The following is a 23,165-nucleotide window of genomic DNA, read 5'->3' on the forward strand; positions in this document are numbered from 1 at the left end:
AGACGGAAAACGTAGTCCAGTGTAAATACTGTAAAATGGATTTAGCCTACCACAACACCACATCCTCCGTGCTGCTGCAGCACCTGTAAATGTCACTTCTGCAAGCGGACTCAGAGCCTCTACAAGATAATGCTTTTTAGCCTGTTTTTCTATATATTCTGCGGACACTGCGACTTTTTCGTTTGTAGCACTCAGTTTCAGCTCACACCGTACATCTGGTAGCAACACGTCGGACTTAAAATGTGCTAAAAATAGCAGTTTTTACACAACACGTTGGACTTTTTATTGTGTTATTGATGTCTGTTGTCCCTCTTTTTTTCTGCAGGAGGACACGGGTATTTATGAGTGGCGGAGGAAAACGAAAGAAAGTAAATAAATGTTTTGTGATCAGTATAATTTGAGAAAACCACAGCAAACATGCTTTTGGCAATCCTTGTTAGTGTGAGAAAAAAAAGTGTAGAAATTAAAACGGACGTGTGTTAATAGGGAAACAGCCGGCGAGCTGTTTGCGCCGTGAGCGGTTCTGGTTCTGTTTGGGCCGCAGCCACTCGCAGCGTTATCCTCCTAGTTTTTGTCTGGCTTGCAGGCTAGCAGATTCTCACACGAGGGGAAAATCGGCTCAGGTTGTTTACTTATTTTTTGAACAGGCATTTGTTTACTGTGAAGTAAAGTTGAAGTGCTGAAGTTATGCAAACTAATTTTGAATAAAACTTGAAGAATAACTGGCAATTGCTTGCTCATTTTAAGAGGTCTTTCATAATTATAACATGCTATTTGATATCAAATGACTTTTATTGTCACGTCACATGTGCAGGTACACTAGTACAGTACATGCGAGTGAAATTCTTGTGTGTGAGCTTCACAGCAACAGAGTTGTGCAAAAATACAGTAATGTAAAAACAAGTAAAATATAAAAATGGCTAATCTAAGTATACAAATGAATAAAGTAAACAATAAGATAAGAGATATAAAATGTACAGTGGTTGGTATGTGCAAAACAGTGGCATTAATGTACAGTATGGAGTGTGTAATGTTGGAACTTGGTGGAGCTCGCGACGAGGCAGCCATACTCGACGCCATCTTGGCTCATCAATATATGATATAATGGTTTACAAGCACAAAAGGGTAATTTATTAGAGTACTCGATTAATCGAAAAAAATATTCGATAGAGTACTCGATTACAAAAATATTCGATAGCTGCAGCCCTAGGTATCATTAAAACACCCATCTTAAACCATGAACTAGAATATCTTGAACTTAAAGGTAATTATTTGTTTGAGAGACAATTAAGGCTCTGCTTTAGGAAAACTTCACTGATAAATCTGGGAGAACAAGAGGATACTGTTTCATAACCCCACTTAGGACACATGCAGAGTTGGTCATTCATGTTCATGCTAGAAATTCAAACATGGTCAGTAACCTATTAATTCACACCAGTGAAGCTGTTCGCTAACAATTTTACAAAAAAATAACATCAGCTGTTTGCATGTCAGAGACTCGCCATTGCCAGGGGAATTATGTGAATAATCTAGACCTGTAATCAATTACAAATGTTCAGTAAGTTCTAGAGGTTTCCTTACAAACACCATCTTTGTTAGGCAACACATCCTCTAACCTCCCACAAGAGCCCTGGCTGACTTCACACTAATGTTATAGTAATTATCAGATTCCTGCAATGTTGAAACACCCTCCTGCTGTAGAAATGATTTAACAATCTGCTAAACTCCAAAACTCAACAAATAAAGGCACCATGTTGCTGCAAATGATCATAATTATACAGCTCTGTGTCTGATACCATACATATAGACAAGAAATGATAACAGTGAATTTAGTATTACTATATTAAAAATAATGTTTTCATATTAAAAATGAGTTTGGTGGCAACACTATTAGGGATGGGTACCTTTGACATTTGAATCGATCCGGTACTAATTCCCGGTACCTACGAATCGATAACGGTACTTAACGGTACCAATTTTAGATACTTTTGAGTGTTTAATATTTTAATTCTCTTTTATAATTAGATATATATTTTTCTCAATATATAACCATATTTGATAAATATCACGATAAATAACATTCAACTGTTTGTATTTTAACATCGTCCTTGTAGTTTTATAAGCTGATAATAAAACTGAAGCAAACATCTTTACTGTGAACTAAATTTACTGTGTATCTTCATTCCTTTTGCCGTCCTTTTTCATTTGATTTTTCCTACTGGGAAGTTAGAATTTCCGAGGAGAAAGCGAACGCACCATTAGCTGATAACAACGGTGGCAATGGAAGCTAACATATCAAGCTAACGTTATCTTAAACAGTTTATTTAACTGCTGGAGCAGATTAAAACGATGATGCCTCACACTTAGATCGTTGTCGCTGGTTTCATCTTCACCCAATCACCCGTTGCATTTAGTAAAGTGAAGCCAAACTTTAGAGCGCGTTCATGTTCTTCTAGTCGGAAATTCGGAGTTCCGAGGAGAAAGCGAACGCACCATTAGTGAAACGGAAGCTAACATATCAAGCAAACGTTATCTTACATTTTATTTACCTACTGGAGCAGATTAAGATGAGGATGTCTCACTTAGATCTTTGTCGCTGGTTTCATCATCATCACCCAGTTATCCATCACATTTAGTGAACTGGACCCAAGCTTTAGCTTTCGTTCTTTCTACATGCTGCTCTGTTTACAACTGGCTCGCAGGGACCGATGACATAACGCTCTTGCACATGCGCAGCTGTCTAGGCAAGTTCTCGTTATGATGGACGGGTACCGAAACGAGGCACCGTTTCAAATGAAGTGAATCGTTGCTCGGTCGGTACTGTGGAATTTGGTCGGTACCTTAAAAAGTACCGAATTCGGTACCCATCCCTAAGATACTAAAGCCTTGCACTGGGACCCAACGCAGGTCTTGCAGGTGTGAGCAGTTGTACAGCTCCAGTGGGTGGGAATGACCAATTGGGACTGGGTTCTTGCAAGATCTACGGGACCAAACACAAATCTTGTGGATGCCAGAAGAGTTTTAAGACTGTTGATGGTGAAAGTGGATAAATAAACCATGAGTCCTGATGTTGCTGTTTCATTTCTTGTGAAATAAAACACAGCTCAAGCACCTAAGCATATTTGTTTGTTAAGGAAGTTGGGTGTTTTTGTTAATAAATGGGTCTGTGGGTGAAGGTTAGTGGGACACAAATATTGCAGGGAGTGACAGAAACGGACTGAAGGAGTGGGTGGTAACGGTCCGGAAAATCTGTGGAAGCAGAATAAGAAACAGTCCTGTGCAGGTCTCTAGCTGGAAACATCTCTTAGCTGTAACTAAAATGAGCATGTCAGAAGTTTAGAACAAGGAAACTTGGATCTGGACACCTGTAACTGTATTATTTCTTTACTTTTGTTAGCAAAAAACAAACGAATTATCAAGCTACAAAACTAAGAGTTCTTTAACTTTCTTGTTTACACCAACTTCAGAAAAACAAAGACTAAGAGGACCAATGCAACTGTCCAGTTTGTCGCCACCCCCACTGGTCAGCCCTCGCATTCACACAAAAGGTCTTTTGTCAGTCACAACAGGGTCACCCTCTCAGTTCCTGCTGGTCTGATCCTAGTCAGTCACCACTCATACAGCCTGGAAGCCTGCCAAACACCAGGCAAAGATCTTTGGAAGACATCGCTCAGCTTGGATTGTCCCCACTCAAAGACCCTCTTTTTATGAGTGAATTGAAAGTGAAATAATGCCACAGAGTGGTGTGACACACCAACCAAGTTCAGCACACAGAGATGCTTGGAAGTTAATGTAAAGAGTAGAGCTAAAAACAAATGCTTCGACTTCTCAGGCAGAGATTCCACAGTAACTGAGGGAGAAACAGTAAAAATCAGACTTACCTTGCAGCATGCATCTGTAAGCAGACTCTGAGATGGCATAAATGTGAGGAGGCATTTCATGCCTCTTTTTGCCCCGGTACATCTCAACAATGTTCTCAGAGTAGATGGGCAGATTTTTGTAGGGATTGATGACCACACAGAAGAGGCCGGAGTATGTCTATAAAAAAACATGATTGAGTGTTACTGGATCACATAAATGTCTTGTGGACACAGTTTGATTATTCATGTAAAATGATCACACTGGAAATAAATAGAAAGTCACTGCAGTTACATGCACACTGACCACAGTCCAAGTCGATCCAGGTAGATCTTTTTGTAATAAGCTGGGAGTTTTTATCCTAGTTTACATGTGCATTAGAAAACCAGCCTCTCAAATAAAGTTTGTTCCACTCCGGTACAGTAGGTGACTACATACCACTTTTGTTGGCATTATTCTGGTTAGCTTATAGGGAGTCTAAGTCACACCCATGGTCTCCGGAAGAAAGAAAAAATGAATGCAAGTCAAAGGGGCTAAAAACGCTATTTTCTAATTCTGCTTGTTTAGTGCCATGAATTTCACATTTGATGTCCGTGAATTTTAATGACACATTCTGATACCAAGAATGCGCTTATTTTCGAACGGGGGGAACAATATTTTAGGTTTTGTATGAAAGTAAGTCCAGGATTACAAATGCGCTTCACGAAAGTGACGTCATCGAACCAGACACGGAGACAACTGAGGGAAAAGGGCTGTTAGTTCAGCAAACTTCCCACAGGAGGAAAGAACCACCACAAATCTGGTCATTTGGTAAGTAGCAGCTATGCTAGGTGAGATGAGATTATGTGGTGACGTCACATATGCGACGTGCCGATTTCTAGTTTGCAGTCATGCTAATTACAAACATTTAGATTGGCAAACCCGTTTACATGCAAGATGTAATCAGATTGCTACCGCATTATCTGGATGCTTCAGCTTGACTAGAATCAGTCCGCCTTCAGCCAGAGTAGCACGTTTACGTGAAATTAAAAAAATCTACACGTCTTTTTAGGCCAATATTTTGGTTTTCTGATGTGCATGCAGACCCACTGAGTGGCTGTGCACAAAAGACCATGATATTATTTTAGTGGATGCTTAAGACGCAGGACATCTGGAGCAAACAGGCTGGAGTGTGAGTTTTACTCTAAAATAGAATAAAATAAATTGGTTACTACTCTTACAGACATTACAGAGCACAAAATGTAAACCTCTTACTGTGTTGTTTAGGATAATTCTGGGATGGGTGTAATCTATTTTACACAGCAATTTGCAGGTGTGAGGACAGAAAACATAAACCAGTCAATAAAGTGAGAGTCAAGGCATGGGTCGAGACTTATTTCAACCAGACTTCCTGTTAGAAAAATACCTGGGAAAAAGGCGTTGCCTGGAGGACCAAGATAGTGGCACTGAGGCAATGATTGGCAGCAGCCCCCACTCTCACTGGGAACGAGCCCAACTTACTGCCGGCAATGCGGACCAAGCTCTGACACCGGTCATACAGGGACCAAACAGCCCATATCAGAGGGCCTGGTACTCCATACTCCCGGAGTACCCCCCACAGGGACCTCCCTGCAGAGCCATGCGTTGAGGTGAGTCCGACTATATCTAGTCGGAACCTCTCAACCTCACACACCAACTCAGGCTCATTCCCCACCAAAGAGGTGACATTCCATGTGTACTGGTGTGTGAACAACAATTACAGCCTGTGTGTGGTCATTACTGCTGCATCAGGTTTCAGGATTCTCTCTTGTGCCATTTAAATAAGTAATTATAAAGTATCCATATGCAACACTGATAATGGCTGTAAAAACAAACAAAACTATTAATGGAATATACTGACCTAAAAATATGGTGTGAAAATTCAGATTATTCTCACTTCTCGATGTAAAAATTCAAAGTATGAGTAACTAAATACATCTGAGTGGAATATGATGGCCTCCCTTGTCCCTCATTCCACAAACTGAGATCCTACAATTGAAACACCTTTTTGAGCCAACAGAGCAGCAGAACAGACCTTTTTAAAATTGCATACAAACAGAAAAATGACAAATGCAAAGTAAGTGAGTTGATATAACCAACCATGTGGTTTTGTTAGCACATGTCAGGTTTAGACACCTGGGGTCTCATTTATCAAACATTGTGTAGAATCCTTACTAAAACCGTACTTAAGCTCAGCAAAAAATATGTACTTAAGCCAAGTAGGTTTGTAATCTATCAAACATGGAGTACGCACAGCTGCACGCAATCTTCACTTCATGAATCGGAGACTAATGAGAATGTTTCTCAGCTGCATTTTAGTCACATCCCGCCCTCACCACACCCACTTACTGCCATAAATAGTCAATGCAAAGTGCCTTGTGGGTCTCATGCATATACATAAGCCGGCTGTTGCAGCGCTCAGTCAATGACATGGTGACCGTAGATCAAGGCAGATCAAGGAAGCGCAATTTCACAGAAGCAGAAATTGAGGTACTTGTAGGTGAGGTGGAGAAATGAAAGGAAGTGCTTTTGCAAAACAAATAAGAGAAAATCCACGCAGTGGCGCAGCGTTGCTAAAGTTGTCAATGCTGTGAATTCTTCAGAGAGATCTGTGGCAGATATAAAAATAATGGTCCAATCGGGATTGGATTGAGTTTCGGTTTCAATTCAGCTTTAAAAAGGAGATTATAAACTACACCCCAGTTTTTAAATTTTGTTAATAGGCAACGTAAAAGCGGAGTTGTGGGCTCGACACATGGGAGGCGATCCGCGGCAGCGCGCATGTCTCATTGAAAATGAATGGAGGAGAGGCGATGTCGCCTCCCGTGCGTCGAGCCCATTATACTAAACTAAAAAAAACAACCTATTTTTAGACAATCTGTTAACTTGTCAAAACAGCAGTTTAGTAATGCGTGAGAGGGAATGTGCTTGTGAACATAAAAAACCCCACAAAAACATGAGATCCTTTTGCTGTTGGTGGAAGTCTCACATATTCAATTGAGAAAAAGTATCATTATGTAGCTGAGAGAGAGAGGAAGGCTGCACGAGTAACGAGATGTGCGCAAAAAGGAGCCGCTTCGCGGGGAAAGGAGTGGCGTGAACGGAGTAACAACAAACAATTAGACAGATATTGACGGTAAACTTCATATTTTGGAGCGATCCGGACAGATATAATGTCTCTGCAGTTTAGTAGGCTTTTATTAGGCTTAAATAAAGGATGATGAGAAGGATAAATGTCCACCAGGCAGTTCAGATAGTACAGCTGTTTTTTGAACTGGAAGCAGAGGAAGTGGGCGGAGACTCGCAGCTGGAGTCTGAGGCAAACAGCGAGGATGTTAATGATGATGTGGCATGTCCACAGGTCTGTCTTCACTCACGTCCGCACGTTCACGCCACGCCCCTCATCTTCTACTAGGTTCGCGTCTCACAACAACACAATAGGGCGCGACGTACATTTGGAGAAAATGTAAGACTTTTAGGTGCGCCTTATGGTCGTGAAAATACGGTATAATAATAATAATAATGAATCACACACAAAGTTGTGAACATTTTAATTTCCTTGCTGAACTATTTCTGTTGAGAGTTTTAATGTTTAAACGATTATTACTGAAAGCAGCTACATTTAAGTTTCTGTTCTGACTGAATGCTGCTGCAGCATGGAGGTGTAGTTCTCAGTCATCCTGGACATGATCATCCTGAGAGTTTCAGCTGAAAACAGCTGGACGTTTCTGGATATGTTGGAAACATTTAGCCTCTCATCCCAGAGGCTTCTTCCAGACTTTGGTTGTGGTCAGAAACAAACACACTGGTTGTGCTGCAAGTCTTTTTCTTTTTTTTCTCCAAAACATGTTTTTGTCTAAAAGAAGGTGATGTTATTGTTCATAGAATTAAAATTCATGTTGAAGTTAAGATTATTTCGTCAAGTAGGACCTGTGGTTAGCTGGCTCATGTAACACATGTCATGTCTTGAAAGAATCGGAATCGGGAATCGATAGGAACCGGAATCGAAACGAGGAATCGGAATTGTTCAAAATCAAACGATGCACAATCCTACTTTGGTTCTACAGTCCATAGCAGCCAGTAAGCATTAGGGGGTCCAGGGTCTGCTAACCCAGTTACTGAACCGGAACCATCTGACAGATTTATAGACTTCAACACCACACCACAGGCTTAAGGCTGCAACTCTAACACAGAAATGAGCACTGTTGTTAAAATGATTGGGGACCTTTACCATCTGATGTAATTTATAACAACCTGCTGGAATATTCGCTGTGAAACAGAATGAACACACTGCTTCACAAAGAGTCTACAGCTGTCAAAATCCAGGAATGTTTAAACCAATAAAAGAGAAATGGATGACTGACTGTGGTCACGTCCTGCTGCAGCTCGTATTTATAAAGGGTGGTGGGATTTTTCTCCAGATGGCCACTAAACCCCCCACCCCTCTTCCATCATCACAGATGCTTCCCTCTGCTCAGTAATCTGGTCATCCAGGCACACGTCAATCTGAATGCAGCACCTGGTGCCAGGTGAGATCACGCTGCTTGACTGACACCATCCTTACCATGCAAACACATACACCTCACCAAGGAGCGCCTCTACATCACTTACAGGAACCTATATCAGGTTATTGCATTAATAATCCTTGCCCAGACCATCTTATAGAGGGCACAGTGCCAAGCAGACAGATCAATGATGCAGACCCAGCAGGAAGCCCGGCGGAGGGGAGAGGAATGACTCAGCTAGCTGTCCTCGCTCTCGGACCTCTGGGGGTATTTTAGGGGATTAACTTGCCTCTGAAGGTAGTGGGGGATGACCGTCTGCACAAGCAGGCGAAACAACACACCAACCAGCAGCTACGGCAGCACACACAAAGTCTTGAGTGTACGTATAAAGGTTTGGACAAAGTCATAAATCCAGCCAGCAGACTTATTAATGAACAGTAAACATCTCTGACCTAACACTTCATTCCTCTCCAGAAATAAACAAAAATCTGAAATTGTTCCGTTAACAAACAGGGACTCCCCTCGCTTTCTGTTTGGATGTTACTGGATTAGCTGGACTTCATATTGTGCATTCCCTAAATAACATAAGTAACCATAAAAGAATGTAAATAACTGATTTGTACGGATGTGTATTGGTGAAAGTCTGGCGATACGATACTTATCACGATACAGGGGAGACGATACGATCTATCACGATATATTGCGATACATTCAGTCGGACAATTATAGCGATTTTTTTAGACTAAAATTTTTATAGGAAAATTCAATAAATGGTCCAAACTGATACTTAACATGATTAACATGAGGTATCTGAACCATAATAGAGGGATTTACATTTCAGTGGTGGAAACAAACTCCATTGCACCCTACTGCTGACTAGCGGACGGCATTTGATTTGCACCAAAAGAAAAGAAAATACACAAATGTTTGCACGTAAATTCTTCCAAAAAAAAAATCGATACACAGCTTTTGAACATCGATATAATATCGCAGGAAAAAATGTCACGATATATTGCTATTTCGATATTTTCTTACATTCCTACTGATTTGTGATTATTTTTTCATGCTCTGACATACTTAAGATTCCTGTAGATTTGTATTTGCTCTAAATCTTGAGCCGATCTTAATCTCACCCAACAGCATTTGATTAAAATGGCAAACCTGTCACCAGTGTTGGCTTTTGACTGCTTAAGGACTTTAGGGAAGGCCCTAACCCAAATTCAAACAACTCTAGCAGCAAACAGCAGTGGGAATAAAGAACGTTAACGCAGAAAAATAAACAAAAATGTTTGTGATGAATTAAGAGCAGAGGGCATCCTGGCTTCACTAAGTAGTGTAGTTCTGTGTGTGTGTGTGTGTAAACACGGACGTCTGATGGTGGATGGAAATGGGGTAAGTTGGGGATTTACGGGAGATAACCAGTCAATAGTAAGAGTCTTAGCAATACAAAGCTGGATGAAAATGAGCACTGATTAAATTAGATAATGACTTCTACTAGAGATATACCCATTCTGGTTTGGAAAGTTGATACTGATTTTTGATTTGTGAGCAGCGCTGCCCTTCTGATGTCAGCTGGTTCCAATTTCCCTCAAAGACTACACAGAAAACTACGATTCTGGACGTAAAAACTTCCACGTGAAAGACCTGTTCTTGTCAACAAGATGACTGCTTGGTCGAGCGTATTTAAAGAAAGAGATTTTTGAATTTCAGATTTTACGACTGATGATTCACGCCCATCCTGCTGATTATTGGACGATTCTGATTACCTACAAAACCTACAGAGACCAAAGCCAAGAATCACATCTAGGGTGACATTTTAATCCCTCCCAGCCAATATGAACAAAAACAATACTGCTGTTTGATTTGTTTATCAAAGACGCCACAGAAAAGACAGACATGAAAACCTTGTTTAGTAGAGATGCACTGAGCAATCAGCCAATCACTGGTCTTTAGCTTGACCAGCTTGAATAGAGACCAGTCAATCCAAAACTCCAAAAGCTGATTGTTTCCTAGTCTGTTACCACACTAGAGCTTAGCAGGACACCTGCTGTAAAGTCACTGAGTGAGTAAAGAAGAGGTATGTGTGTGATATCTGTATTGCGTTAGGAGATAAGCCTGATGAAAGCAAATGTTTTTCAGAGGTACGTCTGCATCTTATTATACATATAAAAAACTATGCTTTTAATTACAGTCCCTAATTGGAATTAGCAGGTTGGAGATTTGCAACAATTAGAAACTAAAACTGATCAGTGCACCAATAATAAACAAAAAAACTCAATCAAGTCGACCGATTTTCTAATGCCGATATGTGAGGTCACTAACAGACAACGGCCGATTTGTGCAGCTGGACTTTTTAACGATTTTCATGGCTGATATCTAAATGGTTTCCACCCTATTTTAATGCTAGAATGTCAATCAAAACATCAAATGATGCCCTAATTGACTGAAGCTGAACTGATTTTTGAAGACTGACTTCAACCAACTGTTAAATCTTCATTTTGAGTATTAAAGCAGACGTCTGACTTAAGTTAATCAAGCAAATCAATTCACTGACCAAGTATTAAATATTCTAAACTGGTCTATAAAAAAACATTTTAGTTGAAAATGTTTGTTTTAGAGCATTTATTCATGCAGAGGTCATTCAGGAATGTAAATAGACATTTAAATTAAATGAAAAATCAGCTTAACTAAGTAAGTATATCAGCCGATACAGATATTTAAAATAAATACAAATATCGGCTGGTCTACCTCTAAAACTCAATGTTAATTATTTTCTCTAATTAATCAGTTGAATGTTCACTGGTCACAGAAATGTATTATTGTTGTTTTACATAATGAAAAAAGGTTGTTCAAAAATAAAATTACACCAATAATTAAAGCCAACCTTTAACTTTGATGGAGCGGTCACATGCAGAAAACATGTGGGCCATTCCCATCTGTACCGGGTCGGCCCGGGCCGGGTAGCCCCAGTCAGCCCCAGCCTGGCCCGGTTGATTCCACACATCCTTGCCTTAAGCCCATGTGGGCTGATTCTACCCACCAATCAGAGGCTTGCTCTAATGGAAGGTGTGAATTTGCTGTCAGCAGTGGGTGTGTTGGCCCTGGTCGGCCTGAAGCAGACCCCCTCGAGAAGAGGGCTGAGAATGAGCCTTGGTTGGCCCGGAAAAATACCAGGCCACCCAGATATGTAAACAACCTACGCTACCCGGCCCGGGCCGACCCGGTACAGATGGGAATGGCCCAATGGAATACCACAGCTGCTGTTAGAGAGCTGCTACAGGAGCCCAGATGTCCAACAAGGGAGTCGCAACCAATTCAACCGTGGGTTTTTATCAGGAATGTGCATCGGGATCTCGGGCCACCAGATTAGGGCCCTGTCCACACGTAGCCGGGGATCTGCCAAAACGTAGATATTTTTCTACGTTTTGGCCTGTCATCCACACGAAAACGGAGTTTTTTCACACGAAAACGGATCTTTTTAAAAACTCCGGCCAAAGTGAAGATCTGCGTTTTCTCCATTTTGGGTGTCTGCGTGTGGACAGACAAAACCGGAGTTTTAAGGTCCGCAACGTCACTTTCCGTGACAAAAAAATGCTGACATCACGTGTGCGACCTGTGTTTACACTAGCCGACAGCATGGATGCCCTCAGAGCTGCGCTCGCTTTATCAATTGTCCAAGCGCTTTTTGCTTGTTTGTTTTTGCAAGCGGGATTACTGCTCTTTGCGGAAGACCACAGACGAAGGACGAGGTTAAGAACGGGGGAAGTACTGCCGCCTACAGGTCTGGCATGTCCTTAACAACGTATTTATCCGGGTACGTGTGGACAGAGTTTTTTTTTTAAGCGCGGTGGTGTGGATGCAAGTTTTTGGAGGGGCGGATATTCGTTTTTAAAAAACCCGGCAATGTGTGGACTAGGCCTAGAGCTCAACCAAACTGCTTTGATGGGAATCTTGCTTTGCAGTAAAACTCCCCGACTTCCCTACATTGAATTTACTGAAGGAAGGTGTCCAGTGATCACACATAGCTGCTCCATTTATCCAAACATTTGTTACTTGTAGTATCTTGTTTTGGGGGCTGTAGGTCAATAGAAACATCAAACACAAAATCTCTGGATTTTCTGTTCCTGTCACAATAAAAGCCTTAACTCATTCAACAGTTTATACTTACATAGATGAGGCCAGAATAGTACCGGTCTTTCAGGTTGTGAAGCACAGACGCCTCATTCAAGCAGGTTAGTTCAGCCATGTCTTCTACTTTAGTGAACTTGGGTGGATTCATCTTCTGGATATCATCCTTGTTGACCACCGCCTTCTTCCCGTTCTCAGCCAGCTCCACCACCACCACTTCATCTCCACGCTCCTCACGAATACTCGCAGCCTCAAAGCCATGGCGCTCTGACGGGATCCAAACAAGCCTCTTGGCGGTCCAGTCCGCCTGCGCAGCTGGGTTGTATACCACAGCGCGGTCCACAAAGAGGTACCGCTCCGGGTCCTCCTGCCCACTCCTCTGCGACATCTCTGTTGGAAACCAGAAGCACAACACTCTGGCTCACCTGCAGAGATGAGACCAAGTAGATTGTGGGTATTTACTGGTGAGACAGCCAACGTAAATTAAATTACACTATGGGAGACTATAAATATTTGAGCCGTTGTAGCAGAAAAATCACGTGACAGAAAATCAACCCATAGAGAAATGTATCTCTAAATCTAGAGGGATATCTCAAATGACCATTTGCCTTGTTTTATGGTGAAATCTGACCCTGTTTTTATCTCAATATGTAGATTTTCACCTATACTTGTCTTGGGTGTTCTTTTCTTACACGTTACAGAAAAGTAACAACATTGTCATCCTGTGTTAAAACAGACAGAGCGATTAGTCCAGATAACATTTGTGAACAGTGTTGGCAGAGTTGCTTTGCACTGCGTTATGGCACTAGAACTTGAGTGAGGATTAGGGATGGGTACCTTTGACATCTGAATCGATTCGGTACTAATTCCCGGTACCTAGGAATCGATACCGGTACTTAACGGTACCAATTTTAGATACTTTTGAGTGTTTAATATTTTAATTCTCTTTTACAATAAAAATATATATTTTTCTCAATATATAACCATATTTGATAAATAACATACAACTGTTTGTATTTTAACATCGTCCTTGTAGTTTTATAAGCTGATAATTAAACTGAAGCAAACATCTTTACTGTGAACTAAATTTAGTGTGTATCTTCATTCCTTTTACCGTCCTTTTTCATTTGATTTTTCCTACTGGGAAGTTAGAATTTCTGAGGAGAAAGCGAACGCACCATTAGCTGATAACAATGGTGGCAATGGAAGCTAACATATCAAGCTAACGTTATCTTAAACAGTTTATTTAACTGCTGGAGCAGATTAAAACGATGATGCCTCACACTTAGATCGTTGTCGCTGGTTTCATCTTCACCCAATCACCCGTCGCATTTAGCAAAGTGAAGCCAAACTTTAGAGCGTGTTCATGTTCTTCTAGTTGGAAAATCGGAGTTCCGAGGAGAAAGCGAACGCACCATTAGCGAAACGGAAGCTAATATATCAAGCTAACGTTATCTTAAACATTTTATTTACCTACCGGACCAGATTAAGATGAGGATGTCTCACTTAGATCGTTGTCACTGGTTTCATCATCACCCAGTTACCCATCACATTTAGTGAAGTGGACCCAAGCTTTAGCGTGCGTTCTTTCTACCATGCTGCTCTGTTTACAACTGGCTCGCGGGACCCTTGCGCATGCGGAGCTGTCTAGGCAAGTTCTCGTTATGTACGACGGGTATCGAAACGAGGCACCGTCTCAAATGACGTGAATCGGTGCTCAGTCGGTACTGTGGAATTCGGTCGGTACCTTAAAAAGTACCGAATTCGGTACCCATCGCTAGGATAAATAAGAAATCAGACATAGTCTTCTTTCTGACATGACTCCACCACTGCACCTCCATCAAGCAATAAGCTCATTCATTAGTGAGCGATAGTAAGTAGGTGGAGCCTTACACCGTCATTTTATTGTGACATCAATTCATTCATAATAACAAACACCTGTGGACACTCAATCCAACAAACAGATTTTTAGTTTTTGGAATAAAGACAAGAGCATATACTCTTAACGAAACGACGCAGCACGAGTTTAAAAAGCTGACAAAACCAACATTTATGTGTTCCATCCTTTCCAGCCTGCATGATGGATGTGACTGTGTTTAAACATAAGTGAGAAGATGTATCACCACAGCACGTGGTTTAAATCCCTATAGTCATGTTGGCAGAACAAAATGGACTCAATCAGAACGTTAACACACATTTAGATTTACTTACTTTCTCTCATAAACGCACATTTAGAGTGTGTCACATCTAAATCAGACCACATGGAAACATACTGTTCCCAGTCTCTGGCCTAATAGAGATTGTTATCACCCTTGTCTACCCAAAACTGAATCAGTTCTATTGAATCATAACTAACTCATTGCATTAAGTGAATAACAATTTCATTAAAATAGATGTACTTATTTAACGTCAATTTGTTTTATTTATTTGCCCTCTTAGTTTTAAAGACTTTTAGACAGGTTTTCAGAAAATAGGTAGTCCCAACACAGACTTGTTTAGGAACTGGAACAGTTAGAAATTGATTAATAATAATTAGATCATCTTTTTTGTCAAATTTTCTTTATCTTTTTATTTTTGTTTATTTCTTGATAATTTGATTTTCCTGTTTTGCCGATTATAGATCTAACTTCAATTCAGAGGATTTAGTCATGAAACACAACAGAAATATTGCCTTTGTAATTGTATCTGTTACTTAAAGAGAGAACAAATGAAATTAGACTGAAAAAAGTGTTTGGGTGATAAGAAACACTTATGACAGAGATTTGTGTACAATTTAGTTTGCAAGTTTATTAGTCAGCAGATGGGTCATTCTTGATCATTATCTTTCTTCCAAAGGTCAACTATTCAAATGTTAATTTAAAAATCTGTTGCTTGTATATTGAGTCGGGGCTTGCTCGTTGAAAGTGGACCCACAATTACTAGCTGTTAGCTTTTCCCTCAGGTCATCAGTAAACTGTATTTCTCCAAACTGAGGTTGTTTGTAGAGCTATGTACAATATGTAAAACATTAATTATTCATGCCATTACCACAGAAAATCACTTTCAAATTTCTGAATTGTCTTTTTAAGACCAAACCAATTCAAAAAATTACATCTGCATAGAACACTAAACACAAACGTGCTAAATGATCCCACCTCCACGGAGAGAAGATCTAAGAGTGAACTGGAAATAGAAAATTGTACAACTTGATGCTGTCAACAGCTGAATGTCAGCCAAAATAGAAAACCCCCCACTCTGCATGCAATCCCTACTGATGTGTATACAGAGATATTTAACCTGCAACCCAGTCTCATCATGTTTAAGACAAGCCGTGGTTAGATATTAATCTGGGTCAGGTCACAGGATGGGGGATAAGTGTAGCTGCTGGCTGTTGACTCACAGCATCCCTGGAGTCACGTTTGTCTCTCATCCACTTACACCTGAAATAATCATAATGGTTTTACTCTGATCAAGGCCCAATAAGATGCGTCAGCGACAGTGAGGTGTTGCTGTGGTCTTCAGCAGAAACGTCACGGACGATTGTTGCCCGGACAGGCCAGCTGCACTGGCTAACTTAGCTTGCTAACATTAGCTTAAAGTTGGCGTGCTGAGCCTCAGATCTCCCCCTCCCCGCTCCAAAAGATGCCTGCCACAACCATACTGCACCGATGGGCACCACTGCGGGACTCCGCTTAAGCTTTTATTAATTAGAAGCAGTGTGTGGTCAAATAAGTTTTTAAAGTATCAAAATTTCCAAGAAAACCGGTGGTACGTGGAAGAATATTTAGCCTCCTCCGGTAAATCCCATCTTCATGGGTGTGGGAGGCTCCAACGGCTGCCCAAGGATAAAAGCAGGCGGACAATATCCTCGTCGCTTCACACCAACTCAAAGACTGAGTCCGTTTTTGAAGCACACGAATTTAGTTGAGAACCTACCAAATCAGTTAAATTGCACGGGTACTGCAACGCCGACTGGCTAACACTAGCAGAGCTGAAGGTCCTCCATCATTAAAAAGTCATGCACAATAATCCGCTAGCTAACGGTAATGGATACTACCGCTAACCGCAGAAAAAAAACATCTAGCTCGGGCCATTCTTCTTAAACTTACCGCACGAGATAAAAACTGAAAACCTGCTCCGATATTTATCTTATTCCACAAGAAAAAATAGGTCTTTCGATGCGAGCAACTTCCTCGGCCCTTTCTCTCATCAGTGGTACTCACTCACCAACCAACCGAACTCTACCCGCCCGGCCCGGCGAGAGGATGCGCCACACTACTGAACTCAATTTCTGAGAAACACCCACAACATCAATGCTGATTGTGATTGGCTGTTAAAGTCTGATGCTCTGCAGGGATTGGTCCAAATTTCTCATTTTGTCTGGTGGGCGTGATCACATGGATGAACACGAGAATGGAAAGAATAAAAATCACACTTCTCCCAAACCGAGCTAAAAACTAATTTGCTACACAAAACTGAAGTTGTTTCACTATGGTTATAGTTCCGTTACACCCTGACTGGGTTTCATTTGCATTTATTTGTTTTGCAGTGTGTCAAAATGTGAATGTGGTCAGAAAAAAAAATCCTACCACAAGCTCCTAGTTGGGGCTGGAAGGATATGAAGGGCGGATTGTCTGACAGCTTGAAAACCACAATAAAATCTTTTAAAAATGTTTTTAAGGTGAGCCATATTTATTCATGATGTAAATGAAAGTTTTGTCAATACTGGGCTTTCTTTCATTTTAAATCTATAATTGAAAATTGTGGTTAAAAACTGAGCTTTAATTTCAGCATCATCTGAAATCTGTATCATAGAATCAAATAGATTAAAAAAATTAATTTATTGTTCCTCTGTGGGAAATGTTTGGCGTAGAGAGTATTAATATTTTACATAAAGTACAGAAACTTTATTAAGTGCATTCCCGCTGGGGGATAGGTTGAGATGTACAAAGACGGTGGTTATGATGATCATCAGATCAGCCACCTCATAAAAGCTTGATGGTCCAAAAACGGTGGTGTTACAAGGTTCCTCCATTCCATGCAAGACAGAGAGCTCAGCAAATCCTTTATGTCTGCAGCCACCAGGATTTTAAATCTTCTGCAAGTGTTGGAGGACCTGCCGACACTTTCCATCCATCATCTACCTGCTTTTCCTTGCAGGGTGGCAAAGGCCCTGGTGCCTATCTCCAGGGGTGCACCATCCATCCAGTTCATCGCAGGGCAACTCAGAGACGCACAGGTAAACCAACCAGGAATTGCATTTGACAGTTTTTAGGTTTTAGTAGGCTACATAATAAGTGTTACTTTACATATATGGTTACTTATGAATACAATCAAAGTCAAGTATGAAGTTAAGGCAACAAACAAAAACAGGATTATGTTACTATACATCATCACTACCTTGGCCTTGTTCAGCTCTATTTTCCATTTCTGCCACTGATCACTCTTTTTTATTCATTTTCTTTTTCCCTTTCCTCACATTTTAATCACAGTTTTACTTTCCCCCTTTTTATGATAGTTTAAATGTTTTTTCAATCTTTATTAATTTTGTTCTTGTTCTTGTAGTTTTTATGTTAAGAGGTGTTATATAAAATATTGTTTCTTCTTCTTCTATCATGACAAACCTGTTCAAACTAGATGATAAATATTTCAACATTTACTGGGTTTTGATGGGTGAAATAAAGATGAACAGCTAAAAGGATAGTGGACGTTTACGCAGCAGGTCCTGACCTGCACCTCTCTAAATTCAGCAAGATTTGATCTTGCTGAACTGTAATATGAAATATAATGTAAAAAAATTCACAGTCATATTTATACAAAATAAACCATTAATAAGGACTAGAGTAATATAAATAGTTACATATATTTTTTGTGTGAAAAAGGCATGCTTGTATTAAATATTACTTGATGTAAAACCAAATTTACCTTTAGCGCAGTGTTTCTCAATGCTCGTCCATGGAAAGCCTGCATTCAAGGTGTTTTACTTTGAATCCTGTTTCAACACACCTGATTTGCAGGCTTGTGCAGAGCTTGATGAGCTGTGGTGATTCAACCACTGAATCAAGTGTGTTGGAGCAGAGGAACAACTAAATTGTGCTGGGTAACTGGCCCTTCAGGACCAGGATAGCAAACTACTGCTTTAGCAAGAACCAACTCCTTTATTTCTTTCAGAAAAAAATTCTAACTTTTACGGAAATGTTGCGTTTGTAATCATTTTTCTGTCATTAATGTAATACTTCATATATGTTTAATTAGTCAAAGTTAGAATGCAATAATGTAACTAAATGTGTAGTTGAGAACATTAATTTCCAGAGATATATTAGCTCTTAGCTTAGCCTGCATGTGGTGGTAAACAGATTAAACTTATCACAAGAACACGTTCATCTGTAGGTCAAAATGAACTCGACGTGTTTATTTTTGGCGCCATATGTGCTTCACGTTCAATGCCTTTCTTCCAGCTTTAAAAGCTATATAACAGCAGGGGGCGCTGTCTCAGCAGAAGCGGTCTGAAACTGCAGGTGCAAACTAGAAGTGTGTGATTCAGCGGTTTCCCGGTCAGAACTAGAGCAACGGCCTCTGACACTAGTCTTTGTAGTGATGGGTAGATGAAGCGACGGGCTCTGACAGACTATAAAAGGTATAGAGTAAGTATTAGTACATCTATTTAAGACAGAGAAATTCCGTTTGAAGAGAAGTGATAGAGAACGTGACTCGCGTTAGCTTTAGCTTCCACTAGCTACCGCCACTGTAACCGACTAGCCTGAACCAAACCAGGCTTACTGACTTTTTTTATTTACTACATGATATTTAGACAATCCTAACTAAATGACATAACGTTAACTGGTTTGGTGTTTTTCCATTGCTTCGTGGCTGTTGGAACTGTGGTGTGGATCAACCAAGCTGGGAAATGTCGAAAATCTCCATTTTGAAGGTGAGAAAGCACGTTACAAGCATTCAGCACCATTAAGCATTGACCAGTGGGTGCTGGTGATTTGGTTGGTTTTTAGGAGGGGCGCATTTATGCCGTATCTAGATTTTTTTCACTCATCTGTATTGATAAAATTGTAACATCAACAAAATTGTATAAAACAGTGAGCGACATTTAAAGCATAGTGTAAAAAATAAAATGGCGCCGTCTGTAGGTGTTCGGTGTCCCCCCACGTGGCTGATGCTAGCTTCCGTTTAAAGTCTCTTTCCAGAGTATTTCTCTTATCTGATGGCACCATCTAGTGGCATATCACACAAAGTCTGTCGCTTTGTTTTTTTAAGACGGCGACTTCATGTTTCTTGTTTATAAATGTGCTTCTGTAGTCGACAGAGCTAAAACATGTTGTTTTACAAGTATTCTCATGTCATGCTGTGTTTTCATATGTTTATATTTTAAAGACTTTCTTGTCCGTGAAAAGTTCATCAACTCTGCATCAGCCGGAGTTAGGGTACTCCTTAAATTTGAAGCATCTAAAGAGGTGGTCTAACGCTATAGGGAGCCTCACTTCTGAAGAACGAAAAAATGAGTGCAAGTCAATGGGGCTGAAAACGCTATTTTCAAATTCCGTTTGTTATGTGCCATGGATTTCACATATCAGTTAATTTTAAAGACACATTTTGATACCAAGAACGTGCTTATTTTTGAACAATGCCCAACCCTACTTGTATTAACAGTTAAAGTGTGAAGCCTCATCAGTTTCCCTGTGGTGCCCACCATTGTGGTGTTTTATTTAGACAAAGTATTTTTCTGAACGTAGGCTGCTGGGTTTCTTTCTTTTGAGTTTGCATAGGAAATAAAATTAATCACTGCTGCACTTGGATACAGTATAGGGTGCATTTGTTTGCAGGTCCAGCCTGAGGTCACATGATCCATTTATCCCTGTCAATTCCATTTATAAAATAATTCAATACTGTCGAATGTCCATTAAATTTTAATTAATATTTAGCCCAAACAAGCTGAACAGAGTGCCCCAGTAACATATAATAATGCAGTCAAACAATTTCACTTCAGTTAGGAACTTTTTACCTGCTAAATCAGGAGAATATTTACTTTTTGTAGGATAACACCAACTCTATATAACCATTACATCTTCTTCACATTCAACCCCTTGTTTTTCATTTCTTTTCTATAAGTCCAGTCTTAGTGGTTTGATGACAGTCCTGCCAGACCTAGTTCTGACAGAATCTGATTCAGCTGTCTTTGGAGTCGGAGCTGTGGACTGTGGCTTAGGAGTAAGTAGGGCTCCCCCTGCTGGTCCGACCGGCGTACTGGTAACTGGTAGCTTTGGGGTATATTCTGGCAATGGCTGCAGGTGATATCTGTTCCTGTTCTCTCTCTCTCTCTCTGTCTCTCTCTGTGTCTCTGTCTCTCTGTCTCCTCTTATTTGGAAGGCGGGGAATGAGCAATGAGAGAAATCTCCCTCCCATTAGTAGCTGGGCTGTAGGGGCTGCATGACTTAATTTCTTTTTTAAGTCAACCATCAAGTAATGAAAATCGAGTCGACTTCGACTAGTCGTTGACGTCATACAGGGAGTGCAGAATTATTAGTCAAGTTGTATTTTTGAGGAATAATTTTATTATGGAACAAAAACCATGTTCTCAATGAACCCAAAAAACTCATTAATATCAAAGCTGAATGTTTTTGGAAGTAGTTTTTAGTTTGTTTTTAGGTTTAGCTATTTTAGGGGGATATCTGTGTGTGCAGGTGACTATTACTGTGCATAATTATTAGGCAACTTAACCAAAAACAAATGTATACCCATTTCAATTATTTAGTTTTACCAGTGAAACCAATATAACATCTCCACATTCACAAATATACATTTCTGACATTCAAAAACAATACAAAAACAAATCCGCGACCAATATTGCCACCTTTCTTTGTAAGGAACTCAAAAGCCTGCCATCCATGGATTCTGTCAGTGTTTTGATCTGTTCACCATCAACATTGCGTGCAGCAGCAACCACAGCCTCCCAGACACTGTTCAAAGAGGTGTACTGTTTTCCCTCCTTGTAAATCTCACATTTGATGATGGACCACAGGTTCTCAATGGGGTTCAGATCAGGTGAACAAGGAGGCCATGTGATTAGTTTTTCTTCTTTTATACCCTTTCTTGCAAGCCACGCTGTGGAGTACTTGGACGCGTGTGATGGAGCATTGTCCTGCATGAACATCATGTTTTTCTTGAAGGATGCAGACTTCTTCCTGTACCACTGCTTGAAGGTGTCTTCCAGAAACTGGCAGAAGGACTGGGAGTTGAGCTTGACTCCATCCTCAACCCGAAAAGGCCCCACAAGCTCATCTTTGATGACACCAGCCCAAACCAGTACTCCACCTCCACCTTGCTGGCGTCCGAGTCGGACTGGAGCTCTGCCCTTTACCAATCCAGCCACGGGCCCATCCATCTGGCCCATCAAGACTCACTCTCATTTCATCAGTCCATAAAACCTTAGAAAAATCAGTCTTGAGATATTTCTTGGCCCAGTCTTGACGTTTCAGCTTGTGTGTCTTGTTCAGTGGTGGTCGTCTTTCAGCCTTTCTTACCTTGGCCATGTCTCTTGAGTATTGCACACCTTGTGCTTTTGGGCACTCCAGTGATGTTGCAGCTCTGAAATAAGGCCAAACTGGTGACAAGTGGCCAAGCTGCACGCTTGACTTTTCTCAGTTCATGGGCAGTTATTTTGCGCCTTGGTTTGTCCACACGCTTCTTGCGACCCTGTTGACTATTTTGAATGAAAGGCTTGATTGTTCGATGATCACGCTTCAGAAGCTTTGCAATTTTAAGACTGCTGCATCCCTCTGCAAGATATCTCACTATTTTTGACCTTTCTGAGCCTGTCAAGTCCTTCTTTTGACCCATTTTGCCAAAGGAAAGGAAGCTGCCTAATTATGCACACCTGATACAGGGTGTTGATGTCATTAGACCACACCCCTTCTCATTACAGAGATGCACGTCACCTAATATGCTTAATTGGTAGTAGGCTTTCGAGCCTGTACAGCTTGGAGTAAGACAACATGCATGAAGAGGATGATGTGGACAAAATACTCATTTGCCTAATAATTCTGCACTCCCTGTATACCTGAAGCGGCTAAAACTGACGATGGGTGACCAAGCGTTTTTTTCCTACGCATTGGAGTGAAAATTCACTGGAATTTTTGACAATTAAAATTGCACCCTCATTTTCTAAGCTAAACACATCTTTTAACATCAGTTCTGCATCTTGCTTCAGTCCTCTCCCTCTGTGCAGCGGCCGCAAACTCACTGATGCCCCTGCAGCCTCTCAGAGTTGCTGCTGCTCTAAACATTAAAATAAATAACTTCAGTAAATTATTTCAATTTCTGTTCCTCACTTCTGATTACCTTCAATGGTGTCTGTTTGTTGCAACCACCAGGTACAAAAACTATCTTGTTTTTATTTGACAATTTTTCTGTCCTGTATCTGTTTATTATCTTCCTGCATCTCCTCTCAATCCTAAAGAGAAACTGCTACCTGGGTTCATATATATTCACCTTATGAGTTACCTTTGAACTGCAGTTCTAAAAGATCTACCGACCGCAAAGACAGCGGAGTGCGTGCCGACCGCATCGGTGAGGTGTGTCACCGGAGGACAAAACAGGTGATGCGCCCCGCACCACAGCAGCGAAACGCATCAGGCACAAATAAAAGACAGAAAACGTAAAAGGAAA

At 40.7% G+C, this 23,165-nt stretch overlaps 2 protein-coding genes across 7 annotated transcripts in view; one reads left to right on the plus strand and one right to left on the minus strand.

Annotated features, from left to right (window-relative positions):
- myh10 (myosin, heavy chain 10, non-muscle) overlaps positions 1-16,736 on the minus strand; it is a 69,766-nt gene extending 53,030 nt beyond the window's left edge. For all 3 annotated transcript variants that reach the window (XM_070553721.1, XM_054751712.2, XM_070553720.1), the window contains exons 1-3: positions 16,598-16,736; positions 12,550-12,934; positions 3,882-4,038 (exon numbers count right to left, since the gene is read on the minus strand). In XM_070553721.1, the coding sequence (XP_070409822.1) occupies positions 3,882-4,038; positions 12,550-12,897 (505 nt within the window). In that variant the 5' untranslated portion in view covers positions 12,898-12,934; positions 16,598-16,736. The remainder of the gene's footprint in view (positions 1-3,881; positions 4,039-12,549; positions 12,935-16,597) is intronic.
- Positions 16,737-19,000: 2,264 nt separating this feature from the next.
- tdrd12 (tudor domain containing 12) overlaps positions 19,001-23,165 on the plus strand; it is a 102,501-nt gene continuing 98,336 nt past the window's right edge. For 3 of the 4 annotated variants that reach the window (XM_054751708.2, XM_054751710.2, XM_070553722.1), the window contains exons 1-2: positions 19,001-19,125; positions 19,389-19,419. In XM_054751708.2, the coding sequence (XP_054607683.2) occupies positions 19,094-19,125; positions 19,389-19,419 (63 nt within the window). In that variant the 5' untranslated portion in view covers positions 19,001-19,093. Of the gene's footprint in view, positions 19,133-19,388; positions 19,420-23,165 lie in introns of all 4 variants that reach the window. The other variant, XM_054751709.2, reaches the window with a different exon arrangement.

The sequence above is a fragment of the Nothobranchius furzeri genome, chromosome 7 (assembly GCF_043380555.1).
Source record: "Nothobranchius furzeri strain GRZ-AD chromosome 7, NfurGRZ-RIMD1, whole genome shotgun sequence".
NCBI classification, from domain to species: Eukaryota; Metazoa; Chordata; class Actinopteri; order Cyprinodontiformes; family Nothobranchiidae; genus Nothobranchius; species Nothobranchius furzeri.